This window comes from Leptonotus elevatus, chromosome 9 (assembly GCF_054856555.1).
Source record: "Leptonotus elevatus isolate MCC_2025b chromosome 9, RoL_Lele_1.0, whole genome shotgun sequence".
Classification (NCBI taxonomy): Eukaryota; Metazoa; Chordata; class Actinopteri; order Syngnathiformes; family Syngnathidae; genus Leptonotus; species Leptonotus elevatus.
The window spans coordinates 21781937-21798913 of record NC_141247.1 but is presented as its reverse complement, the minus strand read 5'-3'; the positions used below and the strand labels follow the sequence as shown (position 1 = coordinate 21798913).

The window sequence follows — 16977 nt, the reverse complement described above, 5'->3', positions numbered from 1 at the left end:
ATGTGCAAACCTGGGTACGTTTGTAAACAGCGCCATGACGCGTGCAAGGTACAGTATTATTTTATTTATTTATCTATTTATACATGTATTTATTTATTCATTCATTTATTGATTAGTATTTAGTAATGAAACTTCGTTTTTGGCTACGTAATTTTGGCAAACTGGATTTAGATAAAGTTCACGTTATCAACCTTCTTTTAAGTTTCATATTCACTATGTAAAATTTGCAAATCAATCAATCAATCAATGACCACATTTTGCGGTGTTGAAAAAGCTTTTGTTAATGTACCTGGACCCGAAAGCTATTTGGACCAGAATACTATGTAAATACTAAATGCTGTGATTCATGTTCAGAAAATAACTTCAAGCTTTTCTTTTTGTTGTTTTTATGAGGTTTTATTTGTTTTTTGTTTTGTTTTTCCTAACGTCCTTGTATTTTGTTTGGTAAACTTTACATCCTTGTATTCTGTATTGTTCGTGTACATTGTAATTCTCAATAAAGTAAAAAAAAAAAAAAAAGAAGAAGAAGAAGAAATAATCATTATTATTATTGTATTTGTTATTTAGTCATGGGGCCCGAAGGCAAACCCAGTGGTGGGGCACACAATACACATCAATGTACAGTACAGAGAATATTTTTGAATAAAATAATTGATTTGAGAACATTTCCTGAGCTAAATAAAGTCCCTAAAACCCCTGTAAAGGGATTTCAGTGATTTGTTTCTAAATCAGGTTTGCCATAAACCCTAAAAATAAAAAAAATAAAAAGATAACATAAACATATAAACTTGTTTTATTTGACATTTATTCCTCATTCGACCAAGTGAAAGTGATTGAGAATACAGGGTAAATAGCTTTAAGGGGAATTCTAACATAGTCAACGTGATCACTGAGGCACTGCCTAATTATTTAAAAAAATAGAATAGAATCAATGAAATATTTCAACTTCAGACATGGTCAATTTAGCCTTGAGGCTAGTGTGCTATCATAAATTGTGAATGAGCCGATGCTGAGAAATTATGTTCCACAAACCCTATGATGGAATAGTTTCAATTAAAAATGAGGACACAATTTCTTATCAATTGTAATTTATGGCACATTTAAGACAATATCTAAATAAATTCCATCGACAATTCCACAAACATTTACATTAATTCAAGATCAAGCAAATAAACAGTCATACAGGCACATACAGTACAGTAAAATGACAAATCTCATACATGAGAGGACATCAGCAACAAATGTTTATATTTACAGTCTCGCAGGAAAAAAAGATTTCCATAGGAATTCTTTGAAATGCATATGGTGAGAGCAAAGCATCTAATGTCGTGACAGATGTAAAAATATGTTGTGTGTTTATGAGTCCATAGTCAAAGCCCAGACCAGCTGGGAAATGCAACCAAATATCCCATAAAATTGTCATAAAATTGTATGTACTCATTTGGAAAGCAATAATAAGCAATGTAGTGGAATCTGTAGAAAATTAACCATATTTGGAACGTTACTTAAAATAAAATTTGAATTTTTTTTTTTTAAACAATTTATTTAATTGAATTTGTAGTTAATTTAATACCAGTTAAAAAAATGGACAATTTGGGGCATTCTCAACAAGCTTTTTTTTTTTTTTTTTAACTATTGAATTATTAGTACTGGGTTAATGTACTTTCAGAAAATGGATGTTTAATTAGATTGTTCCATTCATTTTTTTCTTAGTGTATCTTCCTTGTTGTTGCTATCAAATAATCCAATTATGGCACCATTCCTATGTATATAATTTCCCAAAAAATAACAACACAATTCAAAATCCATAGTGATCTCATTCTATGATTATGACACGATGTAATCCCTGAAAGTTTGAGGAAAATCGGTTGACAACATGACCAACAAAGCGAGTCACCAAAATGTAATTTTTCATTTCATTTTAATTTGACAAGCTTTGTCAATCATTTTGGACCTGCAGTTTATTATGGATTATATTGGACAGACTCCATTTAAAGCACTAAAATTAACTAAAATATCACTAAAATTTACAGTTTTGTCAAAATGTTCCTTCAAGGTTGCTGTGGAAGCATTCCAACAAGGCGAGGTAGCTGCTGCTTGAATTTACTTTAGGTTTGTCATTTTCAAAAACAATAATAACTTTTAAAAAAAATCTAATGAAACAAATAAATAAATTAAAAATAAGAACAGTAAAATAGTTTTTATCTATATATTAAACAACATTTTGGAATAGGATTATAAAATAAATTGTCAATTTTGAGATCATACATGAAAAATTACATATTCAAACTAGTATTTTATTTTTATTTCCTTTTTTAAGGGCAATTTGTGGTACACCCCAAAAAATGGTGAGCCATGTGACCTTAGTTATTTTCAAAACAAATATAATATAAAGAAGAAAAAAAGAGGTCGAAGTTTTATCAGCATTTAAAAAACATATACCGGCACATACTGTATAAATAAATAAATAAAAATCATCAATTGGTCAATTCTGCTACAACCAAATGTACACACTGTGTAACTAATAAATAATATTAAAACTATAAATATAATAAAAAGAAGAAAAAGAAGAAAATAATGAGGACAGCAAAAAAAAAAACTTTTTAAAAAGTTTATTCTCTTTTTTAATTTTAATTGTAATTAATTTTTTTATTATAATTTTAAAATTGATTAATTGTGGTACTTATCCATGGGTCAGTGTGACCTGTCTCACATTTTGTCATTTAAGGACTTCAATGCAAACATAATAATAATAATAAAAAATTATAAAACAGAATAAAAGAACAACCAAAAGGCCAGCAGAAGACATTTTATCCATGGGTCAATTTGACCCGCAAAATAACCATTACCTGTACAGTTGATAGAGGTTTTATGAGTCTGGAGCAAATTCATCATTCTACTCATTGTATCCAGAGGTGGCAAATCCAAGTCCAGAGGTAAACATGGGAGCTAGCTAGCAAACTGTGGCAGGATTTTTACTTTCAGGTGCTAGCTAGCTAGCTCCCTAGCTAGCTCCCATTGTGCTCGTTTACCTGCTAGGGAGCTAGCTAGCATCAGGGGCTAAAGCCAAAGCAGGGTTTTTACTTTCTGGACCTGGATTTGCCAGTTCTGATTGTATCCGCCTATTGTACCCTATGGACCTCCTAAGATGAAAGGTTTGCGAAGGAACACAAAGCTTTTAACATTTTTTCTTTCATGTCATTTTAAGGGGTTTGTTGTAACCTGTACACGGATGCTTTTGGGGGGAAAACACACATTCATTCAGTTTTTTTTTTATTTACCAAGGTCCAACACGCACACTAGATTCTACATTAGAAAAATTAGTCTGAGTTGGTGAGCTTCTGTCCTTGCTTCGCAAACCAATTCAATAATTATGATAAAACGTCCTACTTGTCCAAGGCCACAGTGAACTGAACAGAAATCACATTTTCTTTCTGCTACTTAACACACTTAATGCCGTCATCCCTGCGCTGTGACGCCTGCAAGATTGGTACGAAAATGTACAAAAATCGGACAATGAACTAGCTGTGCTGTGATAGGGTTGATATTTCCCTGATATTTTTCTGACTTGCTGTCATGTATGCAAGTTGACCTGCAAATTTGACACATGGTCAGAATTGGTCAGCCTTGGCGGAGGTCAATTGTACACACTCGTAGCGGATTCACATGGGACCACCGTTGTCATTTTCTGCGAGGTTGGCTACCTTGGAGGGGGCTGCGTCAGCGCCGTCTCGGCGGCCCCCCACCGCCGGGCTGGAGTCATGCAGGGGCCACATTTCCTGCCAGGTGAGCGAGGGCTGATGGATGGGGTGGCTGGCCACCGCCGGCCTCCGCTGCCGGTAGTTGGCCCACACTTGCGTCAGAGTTTCCTTGAAGGGACGGGTGGTCAGCGTGTAAAGGATGGGGTTGAGGGCGCTGTTGATGGGCAGGATGAATATGACCACCCACGAGGTAATTGTGCCTATAGGGGGAAAAGACAAAGGAGGTGGCACCATAAGCTAATTAGGGGGAATAAATATGGACCTAACCGTTACCCCGAGAGGTTTTTCTACTGTTTGCTTTGGCGGATCCCTCGACGGAAGCACTTGACTCAAAAGCAATTTAGCCACCAAATGAATCTCTCACATCCCAACAGGGGTTCTCATTAGGAAGCGCGGCTGGTATAAATTAGCACTCCAGCTAATGCCGCAAACTGATGCGAACATACTGAAAGTAGTTCTTGAAAGGAAAAGAGGCCCTTTAGGACAGTGAAGACACATCTGCCAAACACTCAAAACAAACACTTAAAGCACTTACACTAATGCTTAAAAAACATAACACAAACACTTACAGCCCCAACACTAATCCTTAAAAAAAAAAAAAAAAACTAAATCTACATAACATGGAAAACCCTAACCTTAACCCTTAAAGGGGAAGTCAACCCAAAAAGCCCCACTAGTCTAAATGTGGTATTCTTGTTAATACTGCATTAGTGGAATATGAGTTAAGCAGCAAAATCCAATAGTTTGCACCAATATCAGAAGGCGGCCATTTTGCCACTTGCTGTTGAGTGAAAATGACATCACAGTTTCTCAGGTCTCAGGTAACAACCAATCACAGCTCAGCTTCAGAAAACAGGTGAGCTGTGACTGGCCGTTGACCCTTTGATGTCATCATCAGTCGACAGCAAGGGGCAAAATGGCCGCCCCCTGAGATGGATAAAAACGACTGGATTTTGCTTCATAACTTATATTCCACAAATGTAATATTAATCAGAATGTCATGTTTAGACTAGTCAGGTCCCATGTAACATAATATTGACAAGAAATGTTTTGGTTTGTTTGAAAGGTTGATTTCTTGTGTAAAGCCCCGCCCCCAACACTAATCTTTAACCCCCAAAATACGAACCTGTTGTCCCTGACAGGAAAATAAGCATGTTTTTCAAATCACCGTAACTCCTGAACCGTTTGCGCTAGCAACGTAATTCTAACAGCTTCTGAAAGCAGAGAAGCGGAGCTTTACGGCGAGAGACCCCCCCCCACCCCCCTCCCGCCCAAAAAAAACCAAACAAACAAAAAAACTAACAAAAAACAAAAAAACAGGCGGATTGCTATGACACGTTTGGTGGTGGTCAAAATTAGTTTTGAGGACCAAAATAAATAAAAAAAATTCACTATCCACCATTTTGGTTGTTTATTTTCACCTTAAACGCTTTCAGGTCGGAACTGGGAAAAATCTCTGATATATCCGACTTCCGACCATCCTCGAATGCAACATAACACCAATCCTTAAAACCCTAAAACACAAACCCTTGAAAAACAAACTCTTGAAACCCTCTAGTTTCCTTTCCATTGTAATGCGAATTTTAGCCACAAAGAAGACCAGAGATGAGAAGTCCAGGTCCGGAAAGTAAAAAAATCTGCCTTTCTGTTGGATTTCCCATCTCTGTAGAAGACCCAAGTCTAACACAGTACAGTACACAAAGTGTGCGGCATACTCATACCGGGAATCTCCACCTGCAGCAGCGACAGGATCTTGAGTATGAAAATAGGGATCCAGCAAAGCGAGTCTGTGATGACGATGGAGAAGAAGCGTTTGGCGATGGTCACCTCCTTCTTGATGTGATTGCTGTACTTGGTGGCCTGCGTACCCGTGCGCTGGATGTTGTAGAACATGCTTGCGTATGCCAGCACGATGATCAGGAACGCCACCAGGTTCAGCCCTGTAGGGGGCAGTAGAGACAGACACACTCCATGAAATCACGCGTCAGCCAAATCTCGTCAAATCCCATCTGATTGGCAGGAAGTGTGACCGTAACGAGAAAAAGACAACAGATGGGTAACAGCCAAATCACAATCCATTAAAAGAGTTAACTCTTACAATTACAACCATCTCTGATATCATAAATTTGCCTTAATAATGTACCCTTGAATCCCGAACCCTACCCACCTCCCCCCCCCACTAGACTCACCCAGAAAGATGGCAATGGAGTAAACGTGCGCCCAGAGCGTCTCGGGCTGCTCCGAGTGCAACGGGAAGCACACGCCGTTGGTGCCGTAGAAGTTCCGGAAGAGCCCCTTGAAGGCCAGGGGAAGGAAGGCCACCATGAAGCCGAACATCCAGATGCCCAGGAGCACCGTCACGGTACGGCGCCAACCCGGCGTCAGATAGCGGAAGGGGTACACGATGCAGATGTACTTCTCCAGAGTCAGGTAGGTGAGCAGCAGGACCGACACCTCGGTGGACAGCATGGCCAGTGAGCCGATCACCTGGCACTGGCCGCTGTCCATCCAGGCTTGGGCGTGCCGGTTGTACTCGCCGCGGAACTTCAGGTCGTACGCCCCGATCATGAATAAGTAGATGCCCATCAACCCGTCTGCGCCTGGCAAGGGAACGCGGGATCAGCATTCAACATTAGGGAAAGTCCACCCCCCCCAAAATATTCTCGACAATATGATGTTCTATGCTGCCCCACTAGTCTAAATATGGTATTCATTATTAGTGGAATAAAAGTTAAACCGCAAAATCCAGCTTTTTTTAATCCATCTCAGGGGGCGGCCATTTTGCCACTTGCTGTCGACTGAAGATGACATCACAGTTGCTTAGGTCTCAATCAACGGCCAATCTCAGCTCACTTGTTTTCTGAAGCTGATCTTTGATTGGTTGTTACCTGAGATCTGAGCAACATTTATGTCATCTTCAGTTGACAGCAAGTGGCAAAATGGCCGCCCCCTGAGATGAATAAAAATGGCTGGATTTTACTTCATAACTCTCATTCCACAAATGTAATATTAACCAGGATGTCATCTTTAGATTAGTGAGGTCATATATACCATATTATTGTCAAGAAATGTTTAAAGTTGACTTCCACTTTAAGCAGCAAAATCCAGGAACTTTTATCAATATCAGATGGCGTCCATTTTGCCACTTGCTGTCAAGTGAAAATGACATCATAGTTGCTTACGTCTCACGTAACAACCAATCACAGCTCAGCTTTGGAAAACAGGTGAGCTGTTGATCATTGCCTGAGCAACTGTGATGTCATCTTCAGTCGACAGCAAGTGGCAAAATGGCCGCCCCCTGAGATGGATAAAAATGGTTGGATTTTGCTTCATAACTCTTATTCCATCATTAACTTCCACTTTAAACAATATTCTCACAAAAAAAAAACCATCTCAAGAACACATGCTCTAAAATCCCACACGGGAAAGTGGCCAGCTTGGTTTTTAGCTAACATTTTAGGCTCATTTTTAGCATTTCTAGGGCTCACTAAAAGCAAACTTGTCCATGAGATTTCATCCGATTGCTACCAAATTTGAAACACGTATATGTAGATGGCGCCGATGTTTGATAAGTTCTATAAGGAATTTGAACTTAAAGAAATGATGATGGTTCTGTCTGGATTAAAACCAAAGATAAATTGTGGGGAATCTGTGGCATGTGAGTAATACGATAACGGTATTTAAAGTGCAAATGGTCACAAATGTAGTGATACAAAGGAAACTAATTTTATGCAAAGCGCTGAAGGTAAGAAAGAGGATTTCAAGTTGAATACAAGAGTCAGTATTAAATGACAAAAGATCGGATTGATGTAAGTCGCCATCTTAAAGAATACTGGCTGCCTTTTTTTTGTGTGGCAGGCACATGGTCTGACAGACCTGTGAGAAATGTGCCGCCATTATCAGCCGGTAATGGGCTGACGACTCTCCCATAGCGACATGCATCAAACTCTTATATAAAGTTTAATGCGACGAGAAATGTCAAGGAAATAGGGTAAGATAGCGAAATGGGCCAAGCCAGATGCGCTAATGTTGGACTTTTAACCCCCCAATTATCAGAAGCCGGCCTACGGTTTTGTCGCTTACATGTTCATGTCATGCCATTCATTGTACAACAAATGTTCCTTGTCTTGTTGCGTTGAATATGCGGATATGCATTTTAAATAGCAAGAACATTGCGATTTCTCCAACCTCTACATTATATTAACTCATTCGCTGCCATTGACGGCTATAGACGTCAAAAAATCATTTGAATTATTTCTGTTAGGTTCACATTTTTTTCCACTTTTGTTAACAAGAGTATGAAAACCTAGATTTTTTTTATTGTACATTTAGAACAGATATCAAATGTGTGATTAATTGTGAGTTAATCCCATGAAGTCATGGGATTAATTGTGTTTAAAAAAAAATTATGGCCTTACGCCCCTAATTTTTTATATATATTTTTTTCTTTAAGAAGAAAAGATGATTAAAAATGAGGGGCATAGGCGATTAAAAGTTTTCATAATTAATCGCATGACTAGTTAACTCACAATTAATCACAAATTTTATATCTGTTCTGAATGTACAATATATATATTTTTTAGGTTTTCATACTCTTGTTAACAAAAGTGGATTTTTTTTTTAAACTAATAGAAATAGTTCAAAAGATTTTTTGACGTTTATAGACGTCAATGGCAGTGAATGAGTTAATGATCGAAATAAAAATGTTATTACTGCACTTAATTAACATCATTGTTTTTATCCAGAATAGAAACAAGTGTTGTTTATGACGAAATACTGAGATTCAAGTCATTTTCTTTGAAAGGTTTATGCAAATGTTTTGTCAAATAAGAAAGTGTAAATGCCACACAGGCTTTTTCTGTTCCTTTGGGCACAAATGGGTAAGCGTGATAGTATCTGTATCCTTAGAGGTTGAAAAAAAATCACAGCTTGAGGGTTTTTCTACGCTGCAATTGCAACAAATCTATCACGTTCATGCTGGTAATAATTTATTGTTGCTGGCGTCACGCTAAAAAACTTCATTAATGCCCTATGGACGTTTTTGAAAAGTCTCAAGAGATGGCCCTAAAAGATAGAAGAAGCTTTTAATTTTCCCTTGGGGTGGCTATATTAGATACATTTTGGTAGATCTGGATCAAATATCTCTATGTGATAAATGTCCTGCCCTGAAGTGATGATGGGTCATTCCATGCAGAATCACCCGTTTAACCAAGCAGATTGTGATTTTACTAAAAATTGGTGTGCTTGTTGATAGTGATGGCATAACACAAAATCTTAAATTTTAGATAAATTGGAGCATGGGTTTGGGAGCTACGCCCCACCGAATTTGGACATTTTTGTCAAAAAGGGGCGTGGCCTTCTAGCTCCTCGTCCATCTTAACTAAATAGGTATTGTTGGAAAGGGAGTTCAACAAGGATTCAAAGGATTGGTGCCTGTCTTAGTAACCTTTTGACCTTTTGTTTTAGTTAACCTTGTGGATCACATGACCTTAACTACATTTTTCATGAAATCTGTCACATTCTCTAACATTTCAGAAAGTTTCAGATATGTGGCATTTTGTTTATCAGCAATATGAACTGAAATGACGACTGCAGATTTGGAATCCTTGTTGAATTCCCTTTCCAACAATGCTTCTTAGTTTGAAGATTGATAGGATTAAAAGGAAAGTAGCCACGCCCCTTTTTGCCAAAAATGTCAAAATTCGGCGGGCCGTAGCTCCCAAACCTCTGCTCCGATTGACCTCAAATTTGACATTTAGTGTTGTGTCATCTCTATTAACAAGTCCACCAAGTTTCAGTAAAATCAAACTTTTAATTTTTTTCCATGATTCCGTTTGTAATATATAGAAATAAATACCTAGTCATTCCCTAATTCCTTATATACTGTAACACAAACTCATCATCATCCATAAATGAAACGTCGACTCACAGCAGAGGGAAATTATGCACATGGCGTGCAGCTTGTTCTCCGAGCGGATGTACGAGCGCATGCAGATGACGAAGATGTTGCCAAAGCACGTGGTGGCCGAGACCACCCAGACGAAGACCCTCAGCACAATGTTGGCCAGCAGGTCCTCGAAGGACGAGATGCCGTCGGTGTTGGGCTTGCAGCTGCGCACGTGAGGCGCGTAGCCGCAGTACTGGAACTTTTTGAAGTAGCTGCCAAAAACACGTACACACCCACACATGTTCTAGTTAAGGCTGTAGGCAATTAAAAATGACAAGGCAACCTGATTGCATCAGTAGATTCATTTCCTGAAATGAGCTTTTGAGAGATATACCGTATTAAGCACCTGTGTTTCAATTAGTTTTCGGCAGCTGGTAATTTTAAACATCATAGAAGTAACCTATGAAGCACCATTCGGGAACACAAATATTATGAAGTATACACATGATACATGAGTTCAGCTAATGAGATTGTCTCCAACAAGAAATAATAATATTAATGACTGCTTTATTGTTAATAGACGAAGTATTGGACATATTATGCATATTATCTTATTAGTTCACGGACATTTAATTAATAATGATGTCCGTGACATGCTCTCATTAAAATACCATTCAGCGAAGAATGTGTTTACACCAGGTATGAACTAAAACGTCGTGCTCGACAGCCACGTTTCATTTTTAATTAATTCATTCATTATTTGTTTTTGGGGGATGAGGTTAAAAAAAAAAAGTAATAGTTTATACTGTATTTAAATATGTAAAATAGCCAATTTCAACAACAAAAAATAATTTACTCTCATATTATTTATAGTTAATTTAATTAAGTAACCAGTGATTTAATATGAATGTTTTATTATGTACAGTGTTTTTTATAATGGATGTATTTTCACAATTTAATTGTAAGTGCATTTTTATTTTAGTAATATTTTACATTTTATTAATAATAATAAGTCAACAAACAATTTAATGAGCTAAATGAATTGAAAAAATGAATACTTGATCAATTTTAGCTGATGATCAGATGCTAACGTTTCCTATGTAATCTGTGATAGCATTTCAGATGGCTTGGACTGATCATGGCTTGAAAGTGGCGCTGAATGTTGACCCATCTTAGTTTGTCCAGGTCTTGGTCGGGAAAAACTTGTGTAAATGCAGGCCTATGTAAATTATCCCCATTGGGACATCGCAACCTGGCAACATTCAAACTCAAACAGGCAGCCCGCAAAAGTCTGTCATGTTTTAAAATGTCACTAATTGTATGCAAGCAATTTAAAAAGTAATTTTTCTGTAACCTGTCCCAAAATTGTGACAACCGTGTGTAATTACATTGTTTTCCTACTCTCCTGATGGGTGGAAATGTTTGACAGATGAACTCACATGTGGGTCAAGTATTTCAGAGGCTCGAACATCCGTCGCTGGATGTTGGCAATTTCGATGCCCTCGATGCTCCTGGAAAATAATAAATAAATAAATAATACTAATTAAAAATTTGTATTTATTTATTTATCTAATTAATTTTATTAATTTAATTTATTTAATTTTAATTCTTGTACATTTTCTTTGCGCAATTAATTTTATTATAAAATAAATCGCGTGAAGAAAATGCACAAGAATTATAATGAGTTATTATGAAGTCCATTATAAATTATAAAACTACTACTATGAATAATAATAAACATAGTGACAATCATAATAGATAAATAAAAACATTAAATAAAGAAAATAAAAGAGAACCAAATAAAATAATGAAAGGGTGCATACACTAATTAGAAATTGGACTGCAGTTACTAGATTGTTACCTTGCGCACACTGACAAAGAACAGACAAAAGTATTGGGACAGACCACGCAGAAGAATGGAATAGCCACGCGTCCCATTACTTTTTTTGCTGATAGAGTGCATGTGCCACTTTACAGACGATACAATAAAAACATTGAACCTGCTTTCATGTAATGATGACCGCTCTAAAATTTGGAACAGTTATGCACAAAAGGAGCAAACAAATGTGCTCACTCCCAAATCACAAAAAAAAAAAAAAATAATCTCACAGGTTATGCATGTAGCATGCGCGTGTGTGTATGTGTCTAGTTAGTCAAAAACACGGCACTCATACTCACAATGACTTCAGCTTATGCAGCTTGTCAAAGTGGTCCACCTGCAGCTCTCTGATGGGATTGTACGAAATGTTTCTGTGAAATAAAACAAGTAAATAAAAGGTCATCAGATTCAGCAAATGGTGATGTTTTCTGTCTTTCACTATAATATGAATTTTATATTAAATAGAGACTGAGACTGAGAAAGAGACTCGAAATCTCGAGGATAGTTTGTCTATGCAGGATCTACTCGTGATAGACATGCTTACCAAATTTCATGTGGCTAAGTTAAACAGGCCTCGGGAGGCAGAATTTTCTTTGTAAAGACCCATCACTGGACTTAGGCATTCAGCATTTGGCAGGGATTATGTGTATGAGAGCATCATATTAGACTGAACATGTGTTAGATAAAATAATAAATAAATATAAATGAATCACGGATGGATAAATGGAACTCACAGTTGAAGCAAATCCCCTAGAAGGACGAAGAGATTAGGTGGGATCTTCATCAGTCTGTTGCTCGAGAGATCCCTGTGTTGAAAAAAAAGAAGAAAAGTCAAATATAATGGATAATGCTAAAATAATAATAAGTTTCAGGACTATTACACTCACAATTCTCCAAGCTTTTGGAGGACTGAGAAGGCTTGCTCGTGTATGTAGCTAATCCGGTTGCGTTGAAGAACCCTGTGGAAAATACAAAAATAATAAAATAAATTAAAAATTATTTATCATATTAAATTAAAAAATAAAATGCTAAATTTAAAAAAATAACGCCCCCATATAACAAGCGCTTTCAAAAGATGTGTATTAAATTTAGAGCTGTCAAACGATTACATTTTTTAATCCGATTTTAGAATTGTGATTAATCACGATTAATCGCTTTATTAAAAAGGCTTTTTTATCAACATTTTATGCCCAGCCAAATTTGAGAAGAACCTGTTGTGTTAATTCTTTCGACCTTTAATGTTATGAGGACGTCTTCAACATTTTTTGATCCACTGCACACGCTCATCCTCCTCTTTTTCTAATCAGTTAATTACTTGCATAATTTCAAATGGAGAAAAAAAAATGACCCCAGTAGTTTGACACGAACAAATATTCTGAATGTCATACACAAACATTTATTAAATGCCTTACTTTAATGCATGTAGTTATGTTTATTGCTCAAAAACAACCTGTGCTACCTTTAACGTAGCCATCCGCTGCCAAGACAAAGGATAATCTGCTGTCAAAATGAATACTGTAGTGTGATTAATCTGCGTTAATACGTGATTAATGCGATAATTTTTTCGTGATTAATTAATTAGTTAACGCTTAAACTTTGACAGCACTAAATTTTAATAAATGTAAAAATGTAAAATGTAAAAATGTAAAAAAAAATTAAAATAATAAAGACACAAATGGACATAAGTGTTTTTCAGCGACAATATGTATATGTGCATAATATACATTCGTATTAATATACCGTTTGAGTAAATGTGTACTTTTACACGTGATCAATTTCAGATGTAGTAAATGTGCACACACACGAAGGTGGGATTACGTACAAGACTGTCAGCATACTGCACGAGTAGAACGACACATTCTCCAAGGTCTCGATCAGATTTCCTTCCAAATCCCTGAAAGGATATCACACATACAGTATATCATACATATATCCTATGGAAGCGTATTGCATTCACTTGAAAAAAAAACTCATTTTTTGGGGGAGCATTGTTTTATTGAATATTTTTTCCCTATATTTTTGAGTATTTTTTTTTCTGTTTAAAAAAAATATATTTTCCTCTGTTTTTCTGAATATTTTTGTTTTGTTTTTCTGAATATTTTTTTAAAGGGTTTTCCCTCAGAGATTAGAGAACAAACCACATTACAGTATACACATTCATTCCTTTAATGAGAGCTAGTAAGTAAATATGACCATCTTATTGCATATAGAGGTATGCAGGAAAGTGTCCGCTTCCGCTATTAGCAAGTCTGCAACAAGTCACTTTGAGTTCAGAGGTAAAAAATAATAATAAAATGCTCCAAAAAACAGAACACAAGCTCTGTTCTTTGTAATATTTTTTTCCCCTGTTTTTTTGAATAATTTTTCCTCCTGTTTTTCTGAATAATTTTGTTCTGCCTGTTTTTCTGAACAATTTTTTGACGGGAAAAAAAATTCAGTAAAACAGAAAAAAAAAATCAGAAAAACAGAAGATGAAAAAAAACCAACAAGAGGTTTTTTTTCAAGTGAATGCAATACGCTTCCGTAATATCCCAATAAATATAATAAAAAACAAAAAAACAAAACGGTGTGTATATAATATAGATGCGAGTCCATGGAATCAAACCAAATCAAATCATTCACTGTGAAACATTTCGAGAAATGTATCAAATCATCTTTTACTGGAGAGATATATCTTTGAAGGAAATATCACATTTACAATAACCTACTGACAAATTCATTCCTATTGTAAAATGATAACACGAAACTTGCATCATCCCCGCTCAAACTGAATAGAATCACTATCCACTGTCTCCAGAAAAAAAAAAAGGATAAAAAAAAAAAAGAATCACTCCACTGTGCAACTAACTGATAATGCAATTGGCGACGTGGCTTCATCCACAACCTGCCTCCACTGTATAATTTTTAATTTTCTAGAGATTCGGCTGACTGCGTTTTCCGGTTATGTGACGGCTTAGTGAAAAAGTCAATTTTCCTGCCACATGTGTGATGACTTCCTGTACTTACAGCCAGTTGAGCCTGGCCATCTCGCGACAGATGTCATCAAGTTTTGTCAGCGTGTTGTTCAACAGGGCCCTGTCAATCAACGTGGACACACACACGCACGCACGCACGCACGCAATTCAACCAGGTTATAAAAAAGAATGCTTTCAAGGGCCAGAACAAAAGAAAAACTCACAGCAAAACCAACGAGTTCAGTCCTGTAAAGGCCTTGGACGAGATGTGATGGATGTTGTTGTTCTCCAAAATCCTACAACACACAATTTGTCTGTCTGATTGTATTGTTGAGTGTGTCAAGAATGTATTATCTTCAGTGGAAGAGAATAAGTGCTATTCAACATTCAATGGACCACATACAACCACTCCAGCTTGTGCAGGTCCCTGAACACACCAGGCATCAGCACGGAAATCCTGTTGTAGTTCAGATATCTATAATAAAAAAAGTAAGTAAGAAATATTGTAATGTCATATTCTATGTACTATTGAACATTCCTTAATAAGTTTGAACCTTCCGCATTGGGAAATAAATACCATATAAGCATAAATACCGATACTAGGGGTGTCAAAATTTGTGCATTCATTTTGAGTAACGCGGCAGACACGTCCACGTCAAAATTTGGCAGTAATACATTTAATAATAATCATGCACATATTTGTGGAGACTGGGGTTGAGTTGTATATTACAATTTTAAAAATGTGCAAAAATTGACTTCATGTTAAATATTAGATAGCTCTTAACATAAAGAAAAATGCACTGAGCAGTCACCAAGGTCTTACAAATGCAATTATGCCATCTGATGGCAGAAAAATTACCTCAAGACAAATCAATATCACACTTCTTTATTTTCCTTTTTTTTTTTTTTTACAGTACAGCACATCTTATAATTTTAACTCAATTTCATGATTTTTTATGAAGTTACTGTATCAATGACTAATGCAGATGCAGCCATATTTCTATTAGTTTAACATTCCCCCCCACACACTTTTATGTTAACAAGAGTATGAAACTTAGAAAAAAAAATATTGTACATACGATTAAATATTTTAATTGCCTGACACCCTTAATAAAAAACCTTTGTTTTGTTTTGTTTTTGTTGGTCATCATTTATTATGTGAGAGAAAAGCCCTGCTGCTAATCTTGGAAATTAATGGGGGAAAACAATTATACTGTATGCAATATATTGGTCTTTATCACAAAAATAGTGTTGTGGCACATAACATTGAAAATTAATTGAAAAGAAAATAGAACAGGCACTTCCATCCCCTTTTCAGCAGAAAGAAAAAAAAACTAACTAAGGGTAGTTGTTGTTTTTTTTTGGGGGGGGGGGGGGCGTCATTTTTCATCTTAAGTCCTTAACAACTTTCACAAAATTCAGTTTTCAGGTGATGCTTGGAGACTTACAGCCTGGTAAGATTGTACAGTCCTCTGAAAGCAGCCGGACTCACGTCTTCGATCTCGTTGTGTTGCAGGTATCTATATACACACACACACACACACACACACACACACACGCAAAATGACATGATATAGTTGAAGAAGCTCGCCATGTACAGTATGGAAAGTATTCACAGCGTTTCACTTTTTCCCTATACAGTACAGATTGCAGTCAGCCTGGAGGACTCTCAGACCTTGAGGAAGAAAAGTCTGTGGTCTGACGAGACCAAGATTGAATTATTATTATTTATTTTTTTAGAATGTGGCTGTAACATTAAATGCAGAAAAAGTTAACACGTTGAGGATGCACTGTAAATGTTTAATGCTATTAGTTTTCAATCAATTAATTAAAAAAAACAGATCCATGTTGTTTTGTTTCCCATGATCTTGAACCATGAACAATCTTTGCAATGCTATGCGTGTGAAATGGAACACTCACAGTTTCTGCAGGCTCTGATAGATGAAAAAGGTGTTTGCTTTCAGCTTCTGCAGATGGTTCCTCTGCAAGGACCTGATAGACGGGCACACATTACGGTACTGCACGTCGCAACCACTGCTCACCGTCACAAATCTCATGAATGTCGACAGAATGTGTTCGAAGGGGACTTTATCAAAAGCAAAGCTGAATATCTGATGGGTCGAAAAGATATTTGCTAGAGGAGTGGTTACTTGATCTATTTCGCAACATATCAATTGAGATTGTATATGAGAAGACTTTTATTTCATGGTGACCACGTGTTCTCTTTTTCCTGAACAGGCGTTCATGAATTTAAAGTGGAAGTCAATCTTAACTAAAGATATTTGCACAGCCATGGATAAAAAACATGTTTTAGTAAGCGTTTTTGTGGATTTACAAAGAGCATTTGACACCTTAGATCATGAAATATTATGATTATGAAGGTGTACAAGGTGTTGCACATCAATTGGATGCCAGTTATTTAAAAAATAGAAAACAATATGTTGAATTCAATAGTAGGCAATCAAAACACAGTTGTGTAAATTGTGGGGTGCCCCA

The 16977-nt window shown here is 36.4% G+C and overlaps 1 protein-coding gene across 4 annotated transcripts in view; it reads right to left on the bottom strand.

Moving 5' to 3' along the window:
- Positions 1-849: 849 nt before the first annotated feature.
- The window catches only part of rxfp1 (relaxin family peptide receptor 1), a 43183-nt gene continuing 27055 nt past the window's right edge, over positions 850-16977 (bottom strand). For all 4 annotated transcript variants that reach the window (XM_086084107.1, XM_086084105.1, XM_086084108.1 and 1 more), the window contains 14 exons: positions 16402-16473; positions 15930-16001; positions 14885-14956; positions 14706-14777; positions 14534-14602; positions 13350-13421; positions 12415-12486; positions 12262-12333; positions 11827-11898; positions 11088-11159; positions 9691-9920; positions 5951-6361; positions 5483-5701; positions 850-3961 (listed from right to left, as the gene is read on the bottom strand). In XM_086084107.1, the coding sequence (XP_085940233.1) occupies positions 3663-3961; positions 5483-5701; positions 5951-6361; positions 9691-9920; positions 11088-11159; positions 11827-11898; positions 12262-12333; positions 12415-12486; positions 13350-13421; positions 14534-14602; positions 14706-14777; positions 14885-14956; positions 15930-16001; positions 16402-16473 (1876 nt within the window). In that variant the 3' untranslated portion in view covers positions 850-3662. The remainder of the gene's footprint in view (positions 3962-5482; positions 5702-5950; positions 6362-9690; positions 9921-11087; positions 11160-11826; positions 11899-12261; positions 12334-12414; positions 12487-13349; positions 13422-14533; positions 14603-14705; positions 14778-14884; positions 14957-15929; positions 16002-16401; positions 16474-16977) is intronic.